General features: G+C 34.8%; 1 protein-coding gene across 4 annotated transcripts in view; it reads right to left on the bottom strand.

Moving 5' to 3' along the window:
- Window positions 1-2,469: 2,469 nt before the first annotated feature.
- Window positions 2,470-27,509, bottom strand: part of AP3B1 (adaptor related protein complex 3 subunit beta 1) — a 153,160-nt gene continuing 128,120 nt past the window's right edge. For 3 of the 4 annotated variants that reach the window (XM_054285619.1, XM_054285609.1, XM_054285629.1), the window contains exons 25-27: window positions 20,890-20,987; window positions 15,571-15,709; window positions 2,470-3,094 (exon numbers count right to left, since the gene is read on the bottom strand). In XM_054285619.1, the coding sequence (XP_054141594.1) occupies window positions 2,941-3,094; window positions 15,571-15,709; window positions 20,890-20,987 (391 nt within the window). In that variant the 3' untranslated portion in view covers window positions 2,470-2,940. Of the gene's footprint in view, window positions 3,095-15,570; window positions 15,710-19,769; window positions 19,807-20,889; window positions 20,988-27,509 lie in introns of those variants that run through there. The other variant, XM_054285638.1, reaches the window with a different exon arrangement.

Here is a 27,509-nt window from a genome sequence, read left to right on the forward strand (position 1 = left end):
ATGGTCAATAGCTCAGTTCCAATGGACATCAGAGACAGGTGGTGTCCCTCAAGGTCTGCACTGAGACCAGTGTGGTTCAGTATCTTCATTAATGACATAGACAGAAGGATGAAGCAATTTTGCAGATGACACTAAGCTGAATTCACTTGATACCATCCAGAGGCACATGGACAAGCCCTAAGGGAGGGCCCATGGGAATCCCATGAGGTTTAACAAGGTCATGTGCAAGGTGCTGCAGCTGGTTCAGAGCAGGCCTGGTACCAGCACAGGGTGGGCATGAACAGATCCCAGCAGCCCTGCCCTGAAGGGCTTGGGGGTGCTGGTGGCTGAGAGGCTGGACCTGCCCCAGCCATGGGCACTGCCAGCCCAGAGAGCCACACGTGTCCTGGGCTGCATCCAGAGCAGGGTGGGCAGCAGGGCAGGGAGGGGATTCTGCCCCTCTGCTCTGCTCTGCTGAGACCCCACCTGCAGGGCTGCATCAGCTCTGGGGGCACAGCACAGCAAGGACAGGGAGATGTTGGAGCAAGTCCAGAGGAGGCCACAGAGAGATCAGAGGGATGAAGCAGAGGGAAAAGGCTGAGATATTTGCGATTGTCCAGTCTGGAAAAGAGAAGGCAAGACTATTCATTTACAATGGCATGTAGACACAGGACAAGGGGGAATGGGTTTAAACTGAAAGAGAGTAGGTTTACATCAGATATTAGGAAGGAAATCTTTATTGTGAGTGTGGTGAAACACAGATTGCCCAGCATAATTGTGGATGCCCCATCCCTGCAAGTGTCCAAAGCCATGTTCAACACGACTCTGAACAACCTGGTCTAGTGAAATGTGTCCTATTCCATGGCAAGTGGGTTGGAACTAGATAATCTTCAGGGTCCCCCTCCAACCCAAACCACTCTATGATCAGCCAAAGACTGGTACTAAGAGTTACTGAACCACTTGAATGCTGAAAAATATAAATTACTACCAGAAACTCCACAACTATCCTTATTATACATGTTTCTGGGCTTCAGTGCTAAATGTATAAAGTACTCTAAGGAGGCAGAAAATATTCAGCAATGTGTGTAACTTACACAGCATTAATGTGCTTTTCTTTGATTTATACTGTGGTATGAGATGCAATTATTGTTTGTTTTCTCCTTTACAATCATGGCCAAAGCTTTTACAGTTCAGTCTTTTCTCAGGAAGCATGTTTCTGTACCTTTTCCTCACAATTTTCTCACTGGGTCTTTAATATTATCTACAGACCAAGCTGCAGTTCCCCTGAGACAACAGTAATTTCTACAATTAATTTTTTATCTGTTTGAATAGCTTTTACATCATTGTTGAAAACTAATTCAATAGCAAACTTACTGCAGGATTAGGGCTTCAGAAAAAAATGCAAATGTTGATTAAGAACATGTACATTTCCCTTGAGGGTGTAAGATTCTTGTTTGGTTTTGTGTGCTAGAGCAAACTCTAGAACCACATTTCTCACAGAAGCACAAGATAACTGCCTTAAAAACCTAACCTCTCTTTAGCATTTGGAGCGTCTTTTTATTTCTACTAAATTTTAACAAAAAATTCAGAAGAATTTAGTGTGAAGCAAGACAACACTTTAAACAGAGCAGCATTTTGTATAATTCTAAACTAGAACAGCACTAGTTGGGCATCTAAGGACCATGTAAAGGTCCTGGTGATAGAGAAAGGTTACACTTATTCAAGTATCTTCTCTGTAGCAGAGCCAAGAGTTACTAGGAAAAAACATTTCGGGAAGTAAGAAGAACCGATAAGAAATGAAAATGCTCAGCATCTTCCATCCTGCCATGCAACCAGAATGTGAAGGGAAGGTAAAAATCAGTGACCTGACAAAATCACTGAGCTGTATCAAGAAAAGTGGGTACACCAACTGGCACAAGGCGATTGGTCTTCCCCAGCTTAGTTCAGTTGATATGGCTATGAATTTCTCTTTGTCTCAAGCCCTGGTTTATACAAAGTTGGGAAATGTTTTAGTCTAGTTTAAAAAAGAAATTTGAAATAAAGCTGAACTATTCATAAAGCTAGATGCCAGTATTTGCGACAACAGTCTAACAATCAGTATTTCATTTAATACACATTTGAACAATTCAATCAGTATTTTATGAGCAGGCCAATTTGAAAATAGGCAGCTGTTGGCTTTGTTTATTAACAAAAGTGTAACTGCATAGCAGACAATTTCATAGGAGTACAAACACTGGCTTTTGCAAGAACAATTTGCTGTATGTGTACAGGGTCCACCTTGTTTGTATTTACTTCAGGTAACCAGGTATATACAATACCAGCATGTCTGTTAACAATTTTTTACCAAAACAAGAAAGAGGGAGCCTCTGTGCATAGGCACTACTTTATTAGCATCTTAACAAAATATTTGAGAAAATGACAGTAGGTAGGAACAGTGTTCTCAGTAGAGTTCAAGTTAACAAGCATTTCTAGAAAACCATTTTGCTGTTTTTACTGTTTTTTCACACGCCAAAATTCTCTCTGAACCACATACTCATTGTGTGTGTTGCTCGAACCCACCTGCCATTTGAACTCAGTTTTCAAGCAGTGTGATTTCCATTGAACTTTATTACCTAGTACTTGTCCACTATGGCGGGGAGTGGAAGCTGATGGGGAAGGAAGGTAGTGGGGGAAGGGAAGAGAGAGGGAAGGACTAGGGTAGAACAAATGGGAAATACATTTAAAAGCGTAGATAACTGACAGTAAAATATATGTTCTTTGGTTAGCAAGCAGAAAAAAAGGAAAGGACTTGCATACATGATAGATACGCACTAGCATTCTAAAGCAGAAGACAAGAATGTCAAGAGTGTATTCTTTCCCCACTGCCAGATGGAAGGGCTATTATTATAAATGAAAGGCAGCAGTAGTGGATGCCAGGCACTTTTGTTGTGTGCCAGATTCTGAAGTCCAGATGTAAGCAGGTTACCCCTGGGACAGGACAGGCTTCAGCTCCCGCAGCAGAACAGAACCAATCACAGTTTTCTCAGTGTTTATGATGAGCTGTGCTGTAGAGCTCTCCTTCAGCTCCACTGTGACTAGCATCAGTGACCCACTGTGCACAGTCTTAGCTGCAAACCTGGAGGGAAAAGGAAAAAAAAAAGAAAAGAGAAAAATCACTGAGGATCTTAAGGTCAAAGACTGCTAATGTTTCTTTCTGCAAGAGTTAAATTAGCTCAAATATAATATAATACTTCTAAATTCAGAAATGCATTTCAGGGGATAAACCATAAAACCTCCCATAAATTCCTCAAACATAATTTATGTAAATATTTTTGCATTTTATAAGGGCAAAAAAGTATCATGCAAAATTTTGTATTTAGGAGTACAAATGAAATCTTATTTAAATAATTTTTAATGTAAATATTGATTCTTCAGTTTATCTACCATATTCATACACACTGACAACCTGACTACAGCTGTATAGAATTTTCAAAGGGCTTTCATTAGTTGGTGCCCCAAAGACAATACAACTATGTTAAATGTAGTAGAACATATATAAAAAGCCAAACTATTGTACTTACTAAAATATGTCTCCTGCTGTAATCCCAGAAATTAATTAAAACTAAAACCAGTCAAAATTATAAACATGAAACAATCACTTTGAAATGACAGTAGCAGCAAGACAGAGTTATTCTGTGAATTTATCTCCAGAACCATAAAAATGTGGCCAATATTTTTAAACATTTTATAATTATTAAAAATCCTACAAAGGAAATAAAAAACTACTAACCAATCAGACAGACAAAAGTTAGGACTAATGCACCATTACTAAATTCCAAGACATGAAGAACCCACTAATTACATGGAATTAAAAGCAAAACTAGCCTTTTAAGCACCACAATTGACTGAAAAGCCATTTTAGGCACAATGAACTTCTGTCAATCCTGTTAATTCATTCTGTGTGCAGAGCCAGGCCCAAGAGACAGGAAGCAAGGATGGCAACAGCGTCCATCTTTCCATCTTCCACAAGGAGCACAACATGCTCTCCCCCCTTCTTGGTTACTTCTCAACAACAAAGTTTCTGCACATGGGCTTTTGAAAACACTAACAAGTGTAGAGCAGGTCTGTGACCCCGTCTGACCCCACTTTGCAGGGCCAATCTCCCCTCCTCTTTCTGAATGACACGTGTCTGAATCAGAGCCATCTGCCTCAATTTGCGCAACATCTTCAGTCACAATAGGACCCAGTTAGCCCTGACAACAGCTCACAATACAGAAAAATCAAACTGCTGCGCTGACAGCACGCTATGGGCTATTCAAGAGCAAACCAACTGGTCAGTGTCGCCTGTCTGACAATCAGCATGGGCCTTGCAAAGCGCCTACCCAAGCCCTTGGGGATCTGTTTAATTACCATCTACATAAAGGAGGGAGTTTATCAGGAGATACTCAAAAAACTTCACTCCAGACTTAATTAAAATATTAGCCACTTAAGCAGGAAGCAGATTCTTTTTAAACGAGAAGTAATTTCTGTCTTTTTTTTTTCTTTTTAAACTAAGCATATCAAAATCTCATAACACATTATACTAATTAAGGAAACATGGGGCACTTTTCTAATGTCACCCATCACAGGTCAATCTATTTCTTTTGTCTGGATTACAGATACATTCAAAGACCTCTCTTTTTAATAGAAGGTTATAAAACAATATTACTAGTACAAAAATTACCTACTTAGCTAGTTATATCAATGATTTCATCTATTTATGCTGCAAGATAGAAGATGACTATTTCTCTTGTTGACTTCCACAGGGGATAATTATAGAAACAATAGTCTTATTAGTCACTTTATTTACTTAACAGTTGTGCCTTGGGACAACACAGAAGCAGATTATCTCTGAGTATGCACATAAATAGGTTGCTAGTTGGCACTCCTGCTGTGCTTCATAGCCCCGAGGCTTGATTTTACCCTCTTTTATCAAAAGCTGAAAGTGATACAAAGTCAGCGTTCTGGCAAAGCCAAGGTGGTCCAAAGCATGAGAGATGAGTTTTGTGCTGATATTTTTACATGTGAATTTGCAAAATCACTTAGGGGATCAATAGTACTTTTCCATAGCCCTGAACAAACCACATACAATCGATAAAATGTGAGTTTGCATGTGGTTTGCAAGATGCAAAGGGCCTGATACTCAGGTAATTTTACACAAAGCGTTAATACGCATAACTAGCAGCAGCTAATCAGCTTCTATCCATGGTCACCGATATGGCGCCTGGAATTGCTCGGTGAAGGAAGAATTGGACCGCAACAGGAAGACGTATTTCACCATTAAAAATGCACATATAGAAGAGAACCACTCAGTGGGTTTACTGCTGCTTTTGAACTTTGGAAACCAAAATTTGCTCCCTAGAATAGGGAATATAATCTAGTTTCTAAGGAGAGTTACAAATACACTTGTATAATCTGTAAAACTGAATACAGTTATAACAGGATGGAGCAGTTGGCACTGGCAGTAAAACTGGTTTGTCAGTTATTTAGATGTTTTAAATACACTGTAATTGAAGAATTTAGTTAATAGCTGTTTTTTCAACTAAATGCTACTGCATTTATATACTAACTCTTACCATAAACCCTCAAGAATTTTCCATAAGGTGTGTTGTTCTCAACTAAACACCTAGGGAAGCCTAGAAAGGCATGAAAAAAATCTCCCAGCAGCAAAAAATTAATCACTAATAACATATGTTCACACTTAGTGAGAAACTTTCATTTTCTCCATGAGGTCAGTAATAATTTTTCACTTTGTAGGTTAGAATTTGAATTAAAAACAAACAAAAATCCCCGAACGAAACCAAAAAAGACAATAAACCAACATGAAATTTGGCTTTAAGAAGCCTTGAAAACTGCACTGGGATACATTTAAATCTAGGATGTACATTGATTGATTGTAGGTCCAAAAGAATGAATTTGTCCTGTGGACAACTCTAAACATAAGACATGTATTATGAGCATGGTTCTGTTGCAACAAAGGATCCATCTGTAAATATAAAAAAATCCCAAACAAACAACAAAAAAACCCCCAAAAACCAAAGCAAATGAGAATGCATCTGGAAAACAAATCCAAATATTTACTAACAGCTTCAAGATGGCTGTTTCTGCTATGATGCAGTATTTAATTCTGCGATAATATTGATTCTAAATCTGATTTTACATCATTAAAATATTCAGGAACATTTGTAGCTGTTAATATTTTTCCCATTTAAAAAAATCAAGACAGATTGGAACAAAAAAACCATGAGAAATATTTGCATATTCTGAACATTTACAATTTATTTTTTTAGAAAGAATGTTAAATATTCTGAGCATATGTGACATGCAAAAAAGAGAAGGAGTTAATACATTATTTTTATATAAATATAGTACCTATCAGTAGATAAGGAAATATACATTAAGAAACAAATTCAGCACCAATAAAGTACTATATATTTTTAGAAAATAACTCGGTCTTTCAGGAGTTAAAAATAAAGCATACAGTCTCTGTGACTTCCAATGAAAATAAAATTTGTTCATGATAACCATAGAGAAAAATTTGATATATAGTTGATATAAAGAGAAAACACAGAGTGTCAGATACTAAAATGTGACAGCGTTTGCCAAACACTGACTTTGCAATGATGACTAGTCTGAATACAGACGGGAGTAATTTTTTCTTTTTTTGTAGACAAAATATAGCTACTGTAAGGAGATGCATTTTTTGCAGGAAAGGTTCTGAAAATTTCAGTGGCAGTGAATATACAGCAGCAGACTAACTCACTTAAAACCTGCTCGTTAAAATTCAACATTTGAGAAAGTAAATTTACACCTGAACACTCACTATCAGATTATGAGTAAGTGCAAATCAGGATATTTACAGCAGAGCCGGGTTCGTTACACATAATTCAACAGCATTAAAACACACTCTCTCCTGTCCAGTGCTTTTCTTCCTCTTTGACTTTTTTATTCAAGCTAAATTTTCTTATTTTTCTGTTCTACTGCTTACCACAAAGGGTGACAATGGCCCATGGAGGTTAAAACTTTTTTCCCTCCGCCCTTTCTTTAAATCTTGTACATGAAGCCTTCAATTACTGCCTGCTGAAGCAGACAGAATCCTATTAGTAAGGAAGACAATCAGAAGATGCAATGCCCTGCCCTAGCTGTAGAAAAATAATTAGTCCAAAGCTGACAAATGTGTAATCAAGTTATGCAATGAATATATTCAAAGGGGAAAAAAATACTGCTGTGAATTAGTCTTCCATTTGTAAATATAAGAATGAATAACTACAAAGGAGCTTCCAGCATGTCAACTTCCAGCATTCAGTACTCTGAATCTTTGTATTGCTCTGCTATGTAAAGATTTCACCTTATAAATAGCAACTCATCTAAAAATCGGCTACTTGTATTTATTTGCATTAAAAAAAATTACTTGTATTCATTCTCTGAGTAAGTCTTAGAAGGTGAAAAGGAAGTATTTGTATTAGTTCTGATCTGGGGATAGAGAGAGCTTAATACTAAAACTGTAAACACAAACATACCCACAAAAAGAAGGAACTTAATCTGGTGATTTTAACATTGGCTACTACTAATAAAATTTGATTGCTATTTACCTTAAAAATCATATTATGATAATGTGACTTTCTTTTTCCCTGCATATTTAATGCAATTTTAACACTATCTCTGAACAAATTGTTCAAAATACCTAATTCATTAAAATAATTTAATTATTTTCCAAAATTATGTATTTTTTCAGGGGGTAGAAAATAACAAAATTGTAAAATAAACTGCACTCAAATGTACATATTTTTACCATGTTTATTTGCATTGCCAAAATAGATTTTAAGTCTGTCCTCAGTTTCCAGTAAGCAGCTGCACTGTACCTCTAACAAAAATGCAGAAATGCAAGTGGGTAGTCTGAACTTACTGTCCAATACATAGCACTACTCCACATGTTCAAAGAGATGCTGTATGAACTTTTTATCGTCTTCCAAATTTATCATTAGTTTAAAAATATCAGCATTTTTATATGTGTGTATTTGTATCTCCTCCCTTAAACTTCAATGAGCTAAGAGCTTGAATCGAAGTATTTGGTCCTCCCACCTTGAAAATTCTAATTCCAATACTCGATCTATTTTTTTTTTCATATACTTCACTCTTTCTTTTTTTTTCCCTATAGAATTGGACATTTAATATGATACATGCTTGAGAATTATACTCAGTCTATTTTTAAAACAGGCTATAAATTTTAATTTGCAGGAAAATTATTTAATTTCAAGAAAGTAGATTATTTTATAGAATGATATTAAAATATTAAATATTAAATACTCAGAGATCTTTACAATCAAAGACAGTCTTCTGCTCAGTTAGTTCCTAAAGTGTTAAGCATTTTCTGTTTAAATAACTGGCTCAAAGGGCTCCTGTTTGTTTTTCAAAGAAAATGCTGCACATATTTATCACTTTATACCATTCAGATACAAAAGCAGTGCTGTCCTCTAGTGGAGAGCAAATAAGCCAGGCTAGAACAATCTGTTTTGATCAAGAGCGTATCTAAAATGACTCACTCATATACTTTTGATGTTAAGACCAAATTTAATTTCCTAAAGTTATTGAAAAATCTTGCAATTTGCATATAAGCTCCTTAATACAATAATATATCTATGTGTTCAGGGCATTAAAATGATTCTGTGCGAAGGCATTCTCTTGATCAAGTATTTTACACCAGTTATTTAAAATCTTGATATGATATTACACAAGAAAATAGTATTAGTATACTCAGGGCCCTTTTGTTAGAAGAGAGAAAATTTCAAGGTTTTGGAACATTAGGATTTGATTAAGGATTTGATTAGACTTTATTAAGGAATAATGGTAATAGGAAGAGTAATATGAGGAATTACAGAATGAGTACTTTCATACTTATAAAATTCAGTTTTGTTTTCCTCTAGTAATAAAAAAAAAATTAACCTAAGAATAGTTAATAAGCAGAAAGACTTCTAGTCCTGCCTGTTTAAAAAAATAAAAATGGTTAGCCTAGCTGGGCTTTTTTTTTCTTTTTTTTTTTTTTTAATAAAGAAAACAAACCCAAACCTCCCAAAACAAAAAGCTGGAATTACTTCCATCATAAAGCAAGAAAACATTAAGAGTTTAAAAGTCCTGCTTAAAATAAAAGGTGAAATAATGGTGGACATGGATATACTACTATTCCATTTAAAATTCTGTCTACTACAGGTAAAGACTACCACAAAAGCTGTTTTGCCTAGGTTATTTAGCTCTCTAATTAATTCATACTTGAGAGATTAGGAAGTAAAATCAAAGTTGCATGCCTCTTACAAGTTTATTTACACAGCTACCCACTGAAGCTTTCTAGAAGAGTAGAACAGGAAGACTGAGCCCCACAGCTAAGGAACTAGAGAAGCAAAACAGTCTTAGGTAACTGCATCAAAGGAGGTATTTTGCAGGAGCAAAGGTTGGTTTCACTTCCTTGCAGCTCTCCAACAGGCTAACTGCTTAGTAAAAAACCTTAGAACAGGCGTGCCTGCACACAGAACAGAAAAGGCCTTTAAAAAAGTCTTTGTGGATTTATAGACCTGTTAATCAGCTACTGACAACATATACTCTGTTTCAAGTGAATAACTATAAAGAATTTATATTTCTCAGAAATTTATACATGGTGTTTATCCTCAATAGATGTGTATTTTTGTTTCCAGCAGACATGCTGGAAGTAGATGCAGTTGTTAGGTTGTTATGTTAAGGTGATGGGATCTGATTACTAACTTTCTGCCTTAGAATTCTTCCAAATTTAGTGCAAACTGGAAGATGACATGCACAGAAAAATTTTTCAGGTGGACCCCATTAGATGGAGTTTGGTTCAGTACAAATGTACCTACACAAACATACCATGGCATACCTTTTCTCCCCACATTAAGTGTTGCTGGATTAAAAAGATGTGGGGAGGATAACTGATTACTAACCACGACATTCTCTGATAATCAAAATTGTCTGTAAACAAAACCCTCTTTCCTTTGAGAATCAGTCTGCCAATATAGTATAAATGGGACATGACAGGTTGCAAAATGATAAAAAGGGGTGAATATAACCAGACTGTCAAGCTGATGCATGGGGTGAGAAATAAAAGCTAGTGAAACACAGTTTGGATTTCCGTATTTTCTGGATTTTGAACATTTTATGCAAGTTTCTACATTTGGTATTGTTGTTTTCATATTATTCAGAGTATGAATTCTCACCAATTGCAGTGTGTCTACTGTCATAATAAATGATTTACACAGTATGTTTCTGATTTTGCTAAAGGGTAGCAACACAAGCCTCCACAAGACAGGTGGATAGTACTTTACATCTTGTTCAATAATTGCTTATTCAAGGAATCAGATAGTGAAGGGTACACTAAGCAATGTCATACTCTCTACAGCAAGCTCTGAAGAAACTACCATATCTAAATGGTTCAGTAAAGTGTCCTTAAAAATGTAGGTTTCAGAACTGCACAGTCACTGCACGCATTGCAGTGCTTGAGCTAGGTTAGACCTGCCCCAGCAATGAGCAGAACTGCTGTTTCATGCTTCTTTGTTTAAAACTTAGCTTGCTTGCTGCTAATTCAGGTGTCTACTATGACACCACTAAGAGATGAGAATCCTCCCTCTGCAAGTCCTGGTCATGTCTAGGAAGAAGAGATGGCTGTTAGTATCGCCACATTTTGTGACTGTAATGGAGAAAGACATTAAAATCCCTATCTTAAAATGTGAAATGGCTGTTCTGAACACTTTAGAGCTTCGTTGTTGAAAGAGATTTGATTTTCTCCAAACCCTCAGATTGTCCCATATGGGGTTGTTGAAATTATAGAATTGATCATGTGAAATTTGAGGACTGAAATTAATGCTGTTGTGTCTCAGAGGGCAAGACAATGGTTACAGCCATCCTGACGAACTGCAGAACAAAGATATGTATATGACACCATGCTCACTTTCTAATACTGCTACTTCCTGCTTGCAAGTGAGGATTCCTTCCAGAATACAACAGCAGCAACAAACTAGTGCAATGGACCATTAAGTAAGGTAAGGTCGACTAAACCTCATTCTTCATTATCCACCCTACTAGCTTCAGAGTTTTATCTCACTGACTGATAGGGCACTGCACAAGTAGTCTTCAAGAATGAAAACAGTGGAAAAGATGATCTACCTTGCACCACTTTTAGAGCCACAGTCATTGAAATGAGTAATATTCTGTAGTATGATGCATCCCATTTAGGAAATGCTTTGGGAAGTAGAAGGTAGAGAGGTAGGTAGTTGAAGATGGCCTGATTGCACATTATACTCTGACGTCAATAGAAGCACACAAGTATAAAACAAAATTAGAGTGAAGAAGAAAATCCAGCTTGTGATCTTTGCTTTGAACAGATTTTTCTGCCATATGCTGCTGCCAACACTTTAAAAGCTTTGCACCATATTTTTGTTGGTAGCATGAAAAAACACCTTCTCTGTGTATTTCCATTACTTTTTTCCTAAGCCAATTTAGCCTGAAACATCTCTCCTTCATGCACAGGGTCTTATGTAATAGTAGACAATATTTTGACAATTTCTAGAGGATTATGAGAGCATTCAAGTCTTTATAAGATTCAAGTCTGCAACTAGTCTTTTCATTCTATCACCATCTGTTATCTTTTGTTATAATCAAAGTGAAGCAGATCATGACTATCTATACTTGTAGGAGATGAAAATGAATAAAGGAGGAAGAGACCTGAGGAACTTTTAGAATATTCATCTGAGAAGAATAAGCAACACGTTGAAAGTAACACTAGCATGAAGGGCATTTCTGGGTAAATAAGGCTTGTGTCAGTTAAATAGAATATGACTGAAAATCTTGAATAATGCCTTCATCTTATCATATTTTGAAATAGAACAGCCAGGATTTCTTTGCTGTTGTTGTTGTTGTATCTAAAGCAATGAATGTTACTGCCCAAGTAGAGACTGGGAGCTCAAATGATGTTTTACAGAAGAATCAACTTTGAGGGAATAAATGTCCTCCATTATGTACCCTCTTACCTTGAAAATAGAACAATTCCTAATATGTTTTCCCCACTGACAACAAACAGCAGACATACTTCAACTGAAAAGTACTTGTTGCCTAAAGGTAGTTTTTCAGAGTGATTTAATTCCCTGCAGGAACAAATACTTTTCTTTCAGTGTCTTTGTCTTCAGATATTTAAATGGTGCCCTCACTTGTGGTCTGAACCAAAAGACAAAAACTTGGTGACTCAGCTGACTCTTTAAAATCACTTTATCAACATCAAGTAACAGTTCTTAGAACATTAAAAGAGCTGTGGATATTCCAACAATTACGCTAATCAGTCTTGTGAAAAAATATTTTACGGAAAAAAAGAACTCTTCTTTCAGAAGTTTTAATATTTAAGAAAACACATTTCCAATTAAAGAAAATCTCTCTTTTGAAATGTATTTCACATTCTTTATTCTAGAAGAAGCCTTTTAAAATTGAAAGAATGTTTCCACTTATTAGGAAAAGCAAGAAAGATTAATATATAAAATAGCTAAATCCTATTATGGACATGCAAATGCATTTCATGTTGTCCTACAAGGCCCTGTAATCCAAGCCTTTGAATAAACTCCACTGAAGATAACATAACTACTCTAAAGAAAGCAAAATAGTACAGCAAATTTATTTTTCAAATAATAAATATTTACCCACACCTTTGTCTGCTGATATCTAGGTCTGTATCTATAGGCTACCAAGTTAAAAATTTTTGCAACTATCACTTCAAATAAAAACCAGTCAGAAAAGACAGTTTAAAGCAGAATCACCTATGTCACCTGGCATATTTGTTCTACATTCATTTAACAGTTAAATTATTACACTGTAATTAAATACATAAATTTAGTAGCCACATGGAAAAGAGAGAAAGGAAATGCATTTAAGAAAGTGTTGCTACATTACGATATGCTCAGATATATAGCTGATGTATTTGACATTTGTTTTCACTTATTTCATTTTTCTTTGGTGACTGTATGCTACTCTGTTGATATTTATTTCAAGTATTTACTTTTGAATCTTCATTATATTTGCTCTAAATGTTTTTACTTGGTGCAAAAATAAAATCCTAATAGGGTTATTAATTTAAGGACCAGTAATTGGATTCCACCAGCATGACAACATCTTCAGCATGAATGTGAATACGTTTAGACTGAAAGAAACCATGAAACACACCTGTTCATGTCCATTAGATACTCTTGCACTTGTATTAAACTGTACAATTTCATTTTGAATGAGTATATTGCATTACCAGGCAATACAATTTTTTTGGCATTAGCCATCATTAAGCAGTAATACTCAAATTGGGGATGACCAACTAATAGGTTAATGTAATTTATGCTGCACAATGCAGAATGCCAGTTAAAAAACAGTACTTATTTTTCTGTGTAAAAAGACTTCTTCCAAGAAGTCAGCTGAAGTAGTCCTCACAGAACAGCATGATGAACTAAAAGTTTTTGGACGTAATTTTTTTTCTGCAATATCACTTGCAATAAAACAAGACAAATGACAATCTTATAAAAATTAGAAAATTCACTTTTAATGTATTTTTATTTGATCTGTAAATGTTTAGACAAGATAAAAGGTGACTGTTTATTTTGTTATTCTGAAATTGTGTATTAAATAAAAGTCACAGTTCTTGTACCCATGAGACTTCTGCCAGAAAAATTTGATTTTTGTTTCCTCTAATAACAGAGCTCATTTAATCCAAACATGTTTACTATATTACTTTAATGATGAATCATTACTGTTTTAAAGATTAACAGGTTTATCACAGTATCAATTAGGTAATGTTCCTGCTCAGTAAAATCTAGGTAGAATTATGACTACATAATATCTGTGAACTCCATTTACTTACGGTGAAGCAAACAAAGGACTGTTTTCTAAATGCTTATCAACTGCTGGGCATTTCTCAAAGGCCACTTAAATTGTTATAAACTGTATGTTTTGCTTGATGGATTATTCTATAATCTATTCTATAACTATTCTGGCAGACTGAAAACATTGTATTTTGAATCTAAGAAATCAAAGAAGATTTCAGGATGTTCTGAAGCACTCTGAATGCTTCAGCTTGCCCCAAACATGCCTTTAAGCACTGTCTCTGAAGAAGTGTACCCAACAGTAAGTGCATCTTCAATATATTTACTGTTGGTTATAGACTCTGTTGTGGAAAACTTCCCTTAAAAGAAACCAAAAGAGCAAAAGAAAACACCATCAAAGTAGAAACTTATCTACAACCAGGAAATGTGTGGCTGAGCTAGGAGCTAGGCTATTATTTTAGGGAGCCTTTTTGAGACTCAGTCAACAAAACAATCCATGCCTATGCGATAAGTCTCATGTGATAGATAGGGTAAAGATGGAGAGCACCTGTAGCAGCAAACACTTCAGTCTCTCTTGATTGACACTCTCACCTAGTCTTTGAATTGATGTTGAGAACACAGGCTATACGGATCCCTCAGGGATGCAACAAATGAGGACTCTTTCATGGAGGATCAGGTGTCAAGAGTGACAATCATTTCAGTGCAATTGCACTAGCTGTGCCATGTTTTTATGGTGAAACAGAATTTTATCATTAACCGTATCAAATACATAGGAAAATCCAGCTGGGTTAATGTTAATATAATGCACTACAACTGCCCAGCAATGCAAAAGAGACTACATCCAACAATATCAGCTTATCAATCTTGTGTAGGCTACAGAATTCTCACCCTTTCAAACAGCCATCTCAGTCAGCAAAATTTCAAACAAAAGATTGTTGTTTTCTTTAAAGGAAGATACTTTGCTTTTACTGAATAGCAAAATTCAGGGGACTAGAGATAATTCAGAATTTAGTGAACAGTTTTAGTAGATGGTAAGGGAAATGTATTCGTTTTCTTATTTCAAGACCAGGTTAATCTGTTTGTTCCTGCCAGAAGTGAGAAGCCATACAGATTCACAGGACTAAATATTTTGAGTTAATCACATTAAAAGCTGTCATTAACTAACAATTGCATTAATTCCACTCACATTCTGTATCATAACATTTGGATGAAATGGATTAATCTACAAGTAAAAACTGGAAATTTGACAGGGCCAATGACTTTCTTGGAAGGTGATTGTTTTTGTTTGCAGATATATATGTAGGAAAGCAAAAAACTAATATTGGAAAACAAGTTGCTCCTCACAGATGATAAAACTAGAGCAGGCTACTTACTATAGGAAATAGAAACAAAAGTTAAAAAATCCCCCAAAACCTTCTAGAAAGTACTGTGCTCTAAAAGGCTACCTCTTCCCTTTGAAACAAAAAAAGGGACAGACAATTTCCTCTAACTGTGTTCAGTAAAGTCTAGACACTTCTATATACACTCAATTAATGAGCTGCAGAGTACTTAGTCTCAAGTTACTATATGCTTAGTATTATATATTTCAGTATAATTTGCTAGCTTCTTCCTTAGAGTATAGGTAATAAAATTTTCTCTAATATTATCAAATGTTGATGAATTTTGAATGAACAAATTAATATTAAAAGATAGTCATACTTTAAATAACAAACAGTCTTACCTGTGTATGTTATCTTGACCAGAAGGAACTACACCCAGGTTAGCTGCTTTCACTACTCTCTCAATTATTACAAGTCTAGTAGAGTTCTGTGGAGCAACAGCTATTGTAGTAGATGTCTCATTCATTCCTGTCAGCATTCCTGAAACATTAAGTATTTAATTATGAATACAGTAAGATTTGCTCGCTTATTAAGCATTAAACCAAAATAGTACACACCTAAACAAAAAACAAGGCATTAAAAGTTGGATAATTTATTGAGAAAACAATTTCATAAGAACTCACATAATTACCTTACTTTAATGTCTTACTTGCAACGACCTTCTATCAGAAACAAATTAGTAATAGCCAAACAATGACATCTGTGATACTAATGCAACTGTGAAACCAAGGCAGTTTTTTCCTCATAAAAAGCTTAATTTAAAAGAAGAATGCAAACGCAGAAATTAAATATTAAGTAAGACTGATTTGGAAAGGTGCAGCTTAAGTGAGAACATACACAAAGATCCTTTATAATCTTTCAATCATACATTTAATTATAATTCCATATCCAACTGCTAAAAATTATCATTGAATTCAGATAGTAGTAATTGGTTCAATTTAGTTATTTAAGAGAAAGTCAGCACATTAGAAACTGGTAAATTCAGTTAGCATCCAGCTCTCTAAAATATCAACATGAACTATTTGAGTAAAATTATTTGAATATGACTACAAAATGGAACAGAAATTTAAAGATTACATCCAAACATATGATGAAGAAAAAGTACAGAAGGATATGACATTCAAGGACATTTTAACGAAACTCACGCTTTTCTATCAATATCCATTGTTTAGAAGAATGATTTGTTAGATGCTCATGTTGATTAAAACACAACAGTAACTACAACATAACACTGTGAGTGCCTTTTTACAGTATGTTCAGAAGCTGAAAATGCAGGCAAACAAAGGAGCACGGTACTTGAGGCAGAAATATGAAGCATCTGAAGGAACACTAACAATGAAAACAACGTAAAAGTCTCAAAAGGCCAATGTTTTAGGGCTGCACATACAGTTCTAACCCAGAGGAAATAGTAGTACCAAGATGCTTAATAAGAACAATTAAAAAAATAAATCCAGCATTTTACTGCTCCAGAATGTGCTGCTGTCACAGAATAAGAAATATGAAAGTAAAAATGGAACAGCTGATGAGTAAATAATAGGATTTTTGAAAGAGAACAAACATCGGCATACAACTTTTATAACAATCAGATTTATCTTGAGTAGAACATTCTATTTCAAATTGTTTAACTATTAGGCAAAAGCTTTACAAACTACATACACAGACTAAGACTGCTTTTAAGCAGAGCACAGGGACTGACATAACACTGCTGAGAGATATGTGTACTTATTTAGGATTTAAACCTTCTCCATTAGGCTCTACTGAAGAGCAAATGCTGAATAAATGAATGCAACTATGTTTATGTTAAAAGCCTGTTTCCCGCAGCATGTAATTAAAGGAAATGTTGTACAAAGCCAGTACTTTTGTCAAGCTCCTGTAAATGGAAAGATGGATAGCACTCAGAGAAGTGAATGCATTGCTTCATATTTAACCTTAACACTCTTGTCATTAATGGTTTGTCTAACTTGTTCTATAAAAGACAGGGTACTGCTCCATTGAAGTAAAATTAAAAAAATCAACTAAACCATGCTTTTCAGAACAGAAGATTCATTATCGTCGACTAATGTATTGGCATAAAGCAAAGTAACATCCTATCAAGTAAGGCACACATTCAATCTGCTTTTTCACCCCCCTTTATTTTTAACTCATGCTGTTTTATTGTTATAGGCAATTTGTACCACTCAGCATGACAGTGTAAACTGAATCAAGATTAATTTACATGCAAAAGAACACTTAGGAGAGCAGCGTGGTAAGCAAATGTATTGTCTCGATTGCTGAGGTGGAAAAGAACCTGGAAATAAAAAAGGCTACTCTAATTAAGGAGCATCAAATATGATTGCTTGGGGTAGTCAATGGCCAGAAAATAGTAAATGTCCAACCATTTAAAGAATTAGCATCCTGCTTTTTAGGAAAACAAATTTTATATATACAATTTTAATAAAATTAGGTAAAGTATATGTTTACTTAACCAAGATCGGGTTTTGGTGTTGGCTTGTTTTTTTTTTAAATGTGATTCAGGTATACACTTCTAAAAAAAGTTGACAAAATTATTTAAAAACATGTCTCTTGAGAGAAAAAAAAAATCCTAAAGTAGTTTTAATTGCCTATTTTAAAAATGCCATCATAGAAATTCTGATTAATATTCAGCTATAACAATCACATGACACATTTAATATCGCCTGAAACACAAGAATCCAAGAAAATAGCCTGAGCACAAAGCGGGAACTAGTCTGGGTTAGCCACCTAATATGATGAAATAACTGTATGTATTTTAAATAATAAAAGAAGATTAAATTGAAGATAAAAGAAATTAAATTAAATTACAGTGATGGGTAACAAGGTATGCTAGCCAGCAAGACTAGTCCTATTCTGAACTGAGGGAAAGAGTTTTGCTACTGAATTTCAAAAACAACAGACAAGTTGAAATCTGGATACAGAGCTTCCAACACTAAATGTTCCACTCATGCAGAATTCCTGCTATGGCAATTTGACTTTTCATGGGGATGTGATGTAAAACAGGGTATAAAATTCTGAGTCCTGAAGGATCAGAAAAAATACTTGAGCAAAAAGGTAAAGAATGTTTAATATTTTAATCCATTTTAATCCATTCATTCCAAATTGTCAATCACAACAACTACTAACTCAGTTGCTTTTCCAGGGAACTACTCCACCAGAGGATTCTGAGCTCAGGAAGAAAGGAAGGGGGAGATGGTGCAGCAAAGTTAAGCATATCATGCACAGCATGTGGACAAAAACAGCTTTTGAGGTTCTGCTGCTACCACCAGATAACCTTCACAGACATGAATATTCAATAACCTGTCTGCTCCTCTCTCTTTATGCCATCAGGAAGAAAATGGACATATACAAATGTAACAGACAATGTAAAACAGCAGAGTGTAATTGAATAAAGATGTGTAGCAATGAATTGTCTTCTACATAGCAGTATAATACCATCTATTTTCTCTTTAGCATTCATATTAGGTTACACATGCAATTTAGATGTAAAAATCCTTAAAACCCATACATATTTTCATTCTCTCCTTGCATTTCTAATATTTTCCTCAAACACTTCCGTATTTTTTACCTATCTGTTTTGGTAACAAATAAAACCATCTCCAGATACAGGACTTGAAACACATTCAAAACCAACTAAACAAAACCAACCAACCAACCAACCAAATAAAAAAAAAAATAAGAAAAAAAGGAAAAAAAAAGGAAAAAAAAGGAAAAAGCATGACAAGTGAAAAACAAGTTATATAAATCAGATTCATTTGGAGAATACAGGCAAATTGAAGTTAAACACAAAATAGAATAGCATATACCAACTTCTAAATTGTCCTGCATTTATTATTGTAATTTGGATTTTTCATTTAGCAAGAACACAAAGTAATTCTTCCCATATGCTACCTGTTCCTAAAGCTTTGTAATAAATACGAATGCAAAATGTAGAATTGAGACCTCTGTTACAAAGAATATTCTGATACAGCTGATATCCATAAGAAAAAAAATGGAATAGGAAAGGTTTTTAAACCTGTAGTAAATTTGCCAGCCTGCAAAGTCCTGCATCAAAGAATGAATTCAGGAAGACAGAGCAAGCGATACAGAAATGCCAAGAGACCTTCATGGATTTACAAATACTTCATATAAACAAATTTTCAAATAGCTTTATTCAGAGTAGCCTTTCTGCTCTATTAAACATAGCAAACAGCTGCCAGATTTATTCAGACAAATAATCAACAACCATAGAAGTAAAATGGCAGAAGAAAAAGGAATTTTGGCAACAACTCCACAGAGGACCACAGCTATTCTCCAAGTACACTTCTTCTATGTGTTCATGGTTCTGTATGGCTAGTCAGGAGGAAAAAAAACCCTCAGTCACAGTAAAGCATACAAAAACTCTATCAGAATACCACAAAGCAAGCAAACATAAAAACAGGGAGGGAAGAAGCATAGTAACCTGCCTTTTTTCACTAGAACCCCAGCTACAATTTTTAGAAGGGAACAGTTTAAAATAAATGTACCACAGCCTCGTTCAATCACTCACCTTGGTTTGCTGAGCAGGTATAAAGCAGAGAGGCAGGCTTTAGCCAGCAAAGGGTAAGAACAGCAAATAAGTATCAATTGGTTATGAAAACAAAGCACAATCCTAACTTTTCACTGCAGCCATAAGCTTAACTGCAAATTATCTAGACAGTATTTAAACTACTTTCTTAATAATTCAATAACACAAAAGCAAGAAATGCTCAAAGGCAATAACTAATAATACATAACATTACTCGTTGGTGTTCTTGACTGCTTGATGGATATACTGAGTTTCTGAGCCTTACACAGCAATGAGACAGGATCCCATGGGCATATTCTCATCTCAATGTGAAGAGACATACACATGTAAATCCCCATACATGGAGATATATGAGTAAACACTACTACATTTGAGTGCATCCAAAATGTAACCACTTATATTTTAAAATATCCAAGAATCATATCCAAATTAAGGACAGCAATATTGACTATTCCATTTAACATATGGTTAGGTCAAACCTAAGCACAATTTTAGGTCAAACCTAAGCACAATATTTTGAAAAAAATATTTAAGTCACTAAAAGCTCTTATGGGGGTTTGTGTCTGGATTAGTATAAAAGACTTAAATTCTTTGAAAACACAGTATTAGTAGAATGCAGAAGTATAAAAAACAGTATTCCAACATGAGTAGTTTTTATATATGAAGTGTTTGAAAGTGAAAAGATTAAAACAATCTTCAAAGTAGCTAAGGAATAGGTACATTAACAGTATGAAAATTAGTATTGGAATAAAGAACAGTAAAACCCGATGCATTACCAATGTATAAATGGTTCATTTCCTTGAGCTGGCATCACAAGTTTCTGTTTTACTGCTGGTAGGAAAGGCATTCACACTTCATGATGGGAAGCCAAAAGGCTTTGAGCCGAAAGACTGTTTTAAGGTAAAGTGTGGGCTTTGATCCTTTAAAGATGGCATTATATCATGGCACATCCTTCTCAAGATACTTTTAAACTACTTGTCAGAGTGAATACTAACAGTCTCAACCACCTACAACTGGAAGCACTTTCTGTATGCTTGGAAATTGAAAGGCATGCAGCTCTCTTCCCAAGTAAATTTACTGAAGCTGCTGAAGTATTTCTCACCTTGCTCTTTCTTAAAATCTTTCTCTGACATAGTGACAGGGAGGAGCAGTTCTCCAACAGGGGGTTGAATGTTAACATTGAAGTGATCATCCTTTGTGCTAGAAAAGAGAAATTACAGAGAATCAACCAGGTGCTTCAACATTGATTAATAAATACACATATATCAGTTTCAAATTTTCTGTAAAATCATGAAAAAGTATAAAAACTAGCTGTACGATTTCTAACTTATAAATTTGAAAGCTAACTTCTTACATTAGTAAAGCTGATCCATTTTTTTCCAGTACAAATGTGGTAGGCATAGTCTTGCATTTCTGAAAATATAACTTTTATTCAAATCAATGTTTATTTGCGACCTACAAAGCATCACACTCAATCTAAATGCTTGCAAAAGACAAATTATTGTGCATTTCACAAATCCTTTGAGAGAACTGTTATGCATTCTGTCATCAGCTACAGCTGTTCTAGAAATAGGAGTAAACATAGAAAACACATAATTTCAGACAAAAGGATGATATTGTCTGGAAAAAAAACCACAAACAAGCCAAACAATAAATACATTAGTAAAGGAGAAATTTTTTTGATAACTTCGATTTTACAGTATTTGGTATATTTAAACAAAATCACAGAGCATACTGGTTAATGTAAAAGCATGCTGGAAAGCTGCAGAACATTTTTTAAATGGCAGAGTTAAAAAATACTATCAAATCTTACACCTTTCTCCTTAAGAAATAAATATCATATCGTGAACTTCCTCTCACTATCCATTCAATTCCCTAAGTTTCCAACTATTTTGTATGAGACTTCTTCAAATCTACAGGAACTCAAGATACATTCACCCTGCTATGTTTTATTGACTAACTGTACCATAAGGGATTTGCCTAGCAATTCAGGATCAGTACATCCAGTCAGAATCTTTGTTAATGCTTTAAGGCCTGAGAAATTTTTAGAAAAGAACACTTTCCTTTTTTTTCCTGGTGTACCAAATAGTCAATATATATTGATTGGTGATATGCCTCAGATATCTTACTTAAATATAATGATACAATCATTAGAATGGAAAATACATTTCATCCATTAACATCCATGTTATTTAAATTAACCTAAAATATGTGTTACTGATATTTTATAACTCTGCAATTTCAAAGTTCTGAAACTAGAGACTGATGAAAGCAAACACCAGATCAATAATATAGAAAACACACATGTCTCCCTCCTAAAGATGCAAGACAAGCCACCTGGAAACAGAGAAGCATTTTACAGTCCTTCTACTCACAATTCTAATACTTATTGTAATTACCCATTTACAAAAGGAAATGCTTAGGAACTACTACGTCCTTATTTTCTAGCTTCCGATGTGTTATAATTATGCTTGAGTGCAGTCTCAAGTATGAGCTGTTCAAATAAAATGGGACATTTATGCTAACTTCTCTGAGAACTGCTATTTAGTACACATACAGGGAAACAATCCCTTCAAACTCCCAGTACTTCCTTTATAAAAAATCACTTATTAAGTGCTGCTTTTAAAAGCTAACAAATTAAAACTTTTTTACCCCCGCACTAATCTCCCCCCTGTACTACCTTAAATGCCATCTGTCTCTAAAGTCATTATTATAATAAAAGAGCAGGGATTGTTTGATTATCTAGCCCAATTAAGTGCACAGTAAAATAAGCAAGAACTATTTTTTCTTTAATTTTTCTTTTGAATAGTGATTAAGAACTCAATAATCTTAAGAGCTGATGGAAGAGTCTTTAATCAACTGCCTCATTAATTTTTTATTATTCATACCTACTACTTGGACTATAAGACTAACACTTTCAACAATACCTTCATTGACACTCTTCAACTGATTGTTCAACCAATCTTATGTTTCATATTTAAGCAAGATGTACTCTACATAATTCAGCATGAAACAGATAAACCATTTTGTGTACAATGATTTATGTCCCACATTGACTGGAGAGATGCCATTTGTACATAAACTTGACTTATAACATCAATTATTAGATTGCTTTAATGCTTATAACAATATTTCCACAACAAGAAGGAATAAAAGCATGAGTACCGCTTGGATTTTTTATGTCTATAACTGCTAAAGAGGACCACTTGACACCTCTGCTGTTAACAAACATTCCACTTCCATTTCCTCTAGTGAATAAATAGCTAATATATATTCTTTGATAAAACATGAACTCTTCATAGCCTACAAACAGAAATTCTGATTGCTATTTGTTCTTCAAAACCACTTTGTTCTTAATTTCACTTTAGTCAGCATCTGGGTTACTTTGCATTACTTTAATTCCAGTGTGCTACAGTAAATTTCTTTCTCAGCTACAGAAAACCATCCTTCCTTATAGGTTTTCTTTATCAGACACTTCACAGATTAAATATACAGCTTTTGTTTGTTGATCTGCATCTCTTTTATTACATCTTTATATTAGAGAGCTCATAATATTTAATTTAACAAAAGTTACTTCATAATTTCAGAGAACCACAATATGAAGGGGCATTAGGAATCACGGATTCTACCTCCTGTTTAAGCAAGGGTCACCTTAGCTCACTTGGTTCATGGCCTTGTCCATTTGAGCTCTGAGTATCTCCAAAGATGGAGATTTCATCAGGTATCTAATGAAGAAATTTGAGAATAAAATTGAGGCTTGGAATACAAACACTTAACTTCCCCCAATACCTAGTGAACTAAATTTCAGTGTATTTAACTTATTCATTTATATTTTCAAGAATCTCATTAATATAAATGATGTTTATACAAAAAATTACATTAACTTTTAAAAATCTACTGGACAACTGGTTCAAGCTGCACTGAAGCATCTCTCAGGTGGTGTTGCTTTAACTTTCCTGAAAGATAAAGGTGAAGCAGCTTACCAGAAAAAATACCCAAAGTTTCTCAGGGCAACAGAATGTGGTTTTTGATTTCAAAAATTAAACATTGTGCTTTCTGGTATTAGCACGTGCAATAAGTTGGTAAGTTACAGCCTTAGAGGAACATGAATACTTAATGAGAAGTTCTTAGAGGGAAGCTTTAAAAGGATCAAACAGTTGGGGATGTCTTATAACAGTACCTTTCTAACAGTACCTAGCAAAATCTGTTATGTATTTAATTGTGAATTTACGGGCAAATAACATTACACATCGTTACTCTTACTGACTCCTTAAAAACTGCTAAACTGTACATATTATATTTTTAAAAGACTAACATCACTTTCATGACTCAATTGCAAGTATAACATGAATTTATCTTCTGATGCATACATCAAGGTGAACAAAAGAGAGACAAAGACAATAATGCTCCCACAGGAACAAAGGGAGACTTACTAGCTCCACGATAACTGACACTGCAAGACTAAGATTCGGCCCTTCAGAAGATGCACAGTTTAAAGATTTCTGCACACGTCTGTAGCTAGCACTTGCCATTTGAAACTCTTGGCTATTCCTTTTCTCCTCTCAGTTTAGTTGCTTTTTTTTAAGAACTGGCTTTGAAGGGCTCCTGGTAAAGAAGTTGTCTACCACAACTTTAGAACAGTGATGGCAAAATCTTCTTTAAAACTGAAGTAAATAATGCTAACACTTGTCAATGACTTCTTTGAAAATTCCACAATAGCAGTGGTTAAAATTTTAACTCCAAAGTTTTTAATAAATTAGTATTCTAATAAGACTGGGAATATTCTTGCTCTTGATTACTATCATTTTTTGTTTCACTCCTAGCAGCAGCTTATCCCAGAATATATCTTTCCCAAACCAGCTTATTGTTTTTGTCTTGTATTCACAAAAATCTCCACACGTTAAAAAAAAGAACATGAGAGGAAGAGCAACACTAAGAGAGAATTAATTTCCTGCAAAACAAAATATGGAATAGAAAAGTATAGGGGACTTGACTTTAGTCTTGCTGAAGAAAGGAAAGGACTGCATCCTGCTTTTACATGAGAAAAAGGCCAAAGCAATAGAACAAATGAAAGCAGTTGTTCATGTCCAGCCTTGTTTTTTCCAGGTCAGTCATTTATCTTGGCATAATTTTGTTCTGGAATAGGGCCAACTGACTACTTTAGAGTAATGAAATAAAGAGAAGAGTACCAGATTGCTTTTCTTACATTTATAAGCAACTTGGTGATCTGCTGAGAAAGCACTAGGGAAGGAAAGAGCAAGAAAAAAGTGAAAATGCAAGTGACAGTGATCCGAAGAAAATCCTGCATTTCTAACATTAGTTTTTAATATATTCCATAACATATTCCACTACATAGTTTTAATCAGATGCTTTTGTGGAGGCATCTACACCTGAATGCATGTTTGCACTCAACAGAAATACTGACTGCTATCCAACCAACCCTCTTCATTTACTTGCTTTGCAGGTAGAAGTTCTGCTTGGGAAGATTTCTACATCAACACAGAGTGAAGCGAGCAAATTTCATGCTGCAAAAAATCTCTTCCATTGAAAATAAAATTCAGAGTAAAAGCTTCTAAAATAAGATGAAACCTGCAGAGAACAGACTGAACAAAGTTTTAAAATCTCATTCACAGAATTTACTTCATTTAAGGAATTGCTAGATTCTTTCTGCTACACCAAACTCTTCTGGAATAATCAGCAAAATGTTTTCTTTATATAGTACAGGACAGATGAAATGAACAGACATACAAGAGTATGTATTCTCCTCATTAGAAGGAGCGGGTCCTTCTGATGACACTGAGACACTAAGAAATGCCAATATAAGGTAACCAGCTAAAAAACCTCTGTCATGTCACACTATTTTCCAATTACCAAATTATTTTGAAAAAGAATGAAAAGCACCAAAGCTGTTGCTTTCATTTGATTTTTCTTCTTGGGAGCTCTGGTTGTGTTTTTTTGCACTTAAACCTTGAGAAAACGAGGGAGAGGAAATGCAAAATCAAAACTAGGGAAAGAGATGCATGGCATGGACATCTCTCCTACACCAAACAGTTTCAAAGAAAGCTAAACAACTCCCTGCGTACTTTTCAAAAGAACAGAAAAAAGAAGAGAACCAGGCTCTCTGTAACTTAATTTTAGCTTTAAAGCTGTGGTTCTTTTATGGTTTTGGGAACAACTAAGGTAATTTGGAAAGAGAGGAGGGAAAAGAATAAGACAGAAAATGTAAAGATAAGCTTTCAATGTTATAAAAAGGACATCTCTTCACCTTTAGTTATTCATCATGCCTACAAGAAATTGGAGATTTGCCTACTGAGTTATACAAACATAGACAGAAATTAATAATGCTAAATACACATACAAAAATAGAGTAAGGGCATGTAAGGGCTCTAACTCTCTGTCTCTATAACCTTCCCTGTCTTTCATCTCAAGGGATTCAAATATTTTCATTACAAGGATCCATGGGCAAAATTCTGACATAGCAGATCTCCCATATAGTTGTTCAGACATCTCAAAAAACTAGTAGGCTGAGAGAAAGACTTGAGAATATCTGAAAAGCAGAGACATGCAAGATAATAAAGATAACACAAGTGGTAGGATTGTTGACATGGTGAACACTAGGAGCTGAAGGATTCAACTAACATGGAAATCTTTAAGATCTGACATGGGGGAAAAAGGAAGTAATTCTACAGTCAGTGGAGTATCGCAGATAGTCTGTTATATCAAGAATCCATTCCAACCTTTTCTTTGCTCAACTGATGCCTACCTGCTTAGCTAAGGCTCAGGTCTCTTACTTGGATGGTGAATATACTAAACTTTAACTAGAATTCAACAAGGTAGCAACTTACCTTGCATATGAGTTAGCCAATAACAAATTGCTCTAAACTCCTAAACTGTGTATATCCTGCTTGCAAAATGAGAACAAAGTAACACAAAACCAAAGAGTAACATTCAAAAAAATCTTTTAAAAGGCTGAATCCCTCCATTTATTCCTCTTTAACTTTCTGCTTGAGAGGCATTATCATGCAGAACACTAGTGTGGCTGAAATAGCTGCCTCTGGAAGGAAGTGGCATAAGAAAAATAACAATGAAGAGATGTTCTCACAAGTACATGCTGTGAACATCCTAATATACATTCTAAATAAATGCATTAGGCACAGTTTTCAAGTTGAGGCATTTCACCCTACTTTAATTAGATGTGTGATCTTGGTAAGGTTTGCTTACCAAAAATAGTATTTGAGCAGGAGGTCTTTTAAAGCTCATTCCTTCAAACCTCTATATTGCAGTTTCTCCTTCATTGTCCTTGACTTGTACAACAAATTCAGAAAAAGATCTAAATATTCTATGACTCATGTTAGTTTTTTTCTTTATAGAGTTTGTATTTATTGAACCACTAGTACAACAGTACATCCCTAAGCTGAAGGGTAGTGTTTGCTATGCAAAACACACAGTCCATGATTGGCATCTAAGACCAATTGATCTACCCATTACCACTATGTCCCTACCCCCACAAGCTTTACTACAAAGCTATTGATTTAAACACTGCCGATCGGTTTCCATTTTCTGATTTTGGGCAGGCCAATTAAGAAAGTGAGTAATTGTGATTACACTGCTTCAGGATCAATTACATTTGATGCAAGATAAAGTGCTCCTCTTAGAACAACGTAAAGAAAATTCTTATGATCAGGAACACTTTACTGCTGAATATGCTTCTAGCAAAAATGT

The sequence above is a fragment of the Melozone crissalis genome, unplaced genomic scaffold, assembly GCF_028551555.1.
Source record: "Melozone crissalis strain CALT ecotype California unplaced genomic scaffold, PUWL_Pcris_2 ptg000005l_1, whole genome shotgun sequence".
Taxonomy (NCBI): domain Eukaryota; kingdom Metazoa; phylum Chordata; class Aves; order Passeriformes; family Passerellidae; genus Melozone; species Melozone crissalis.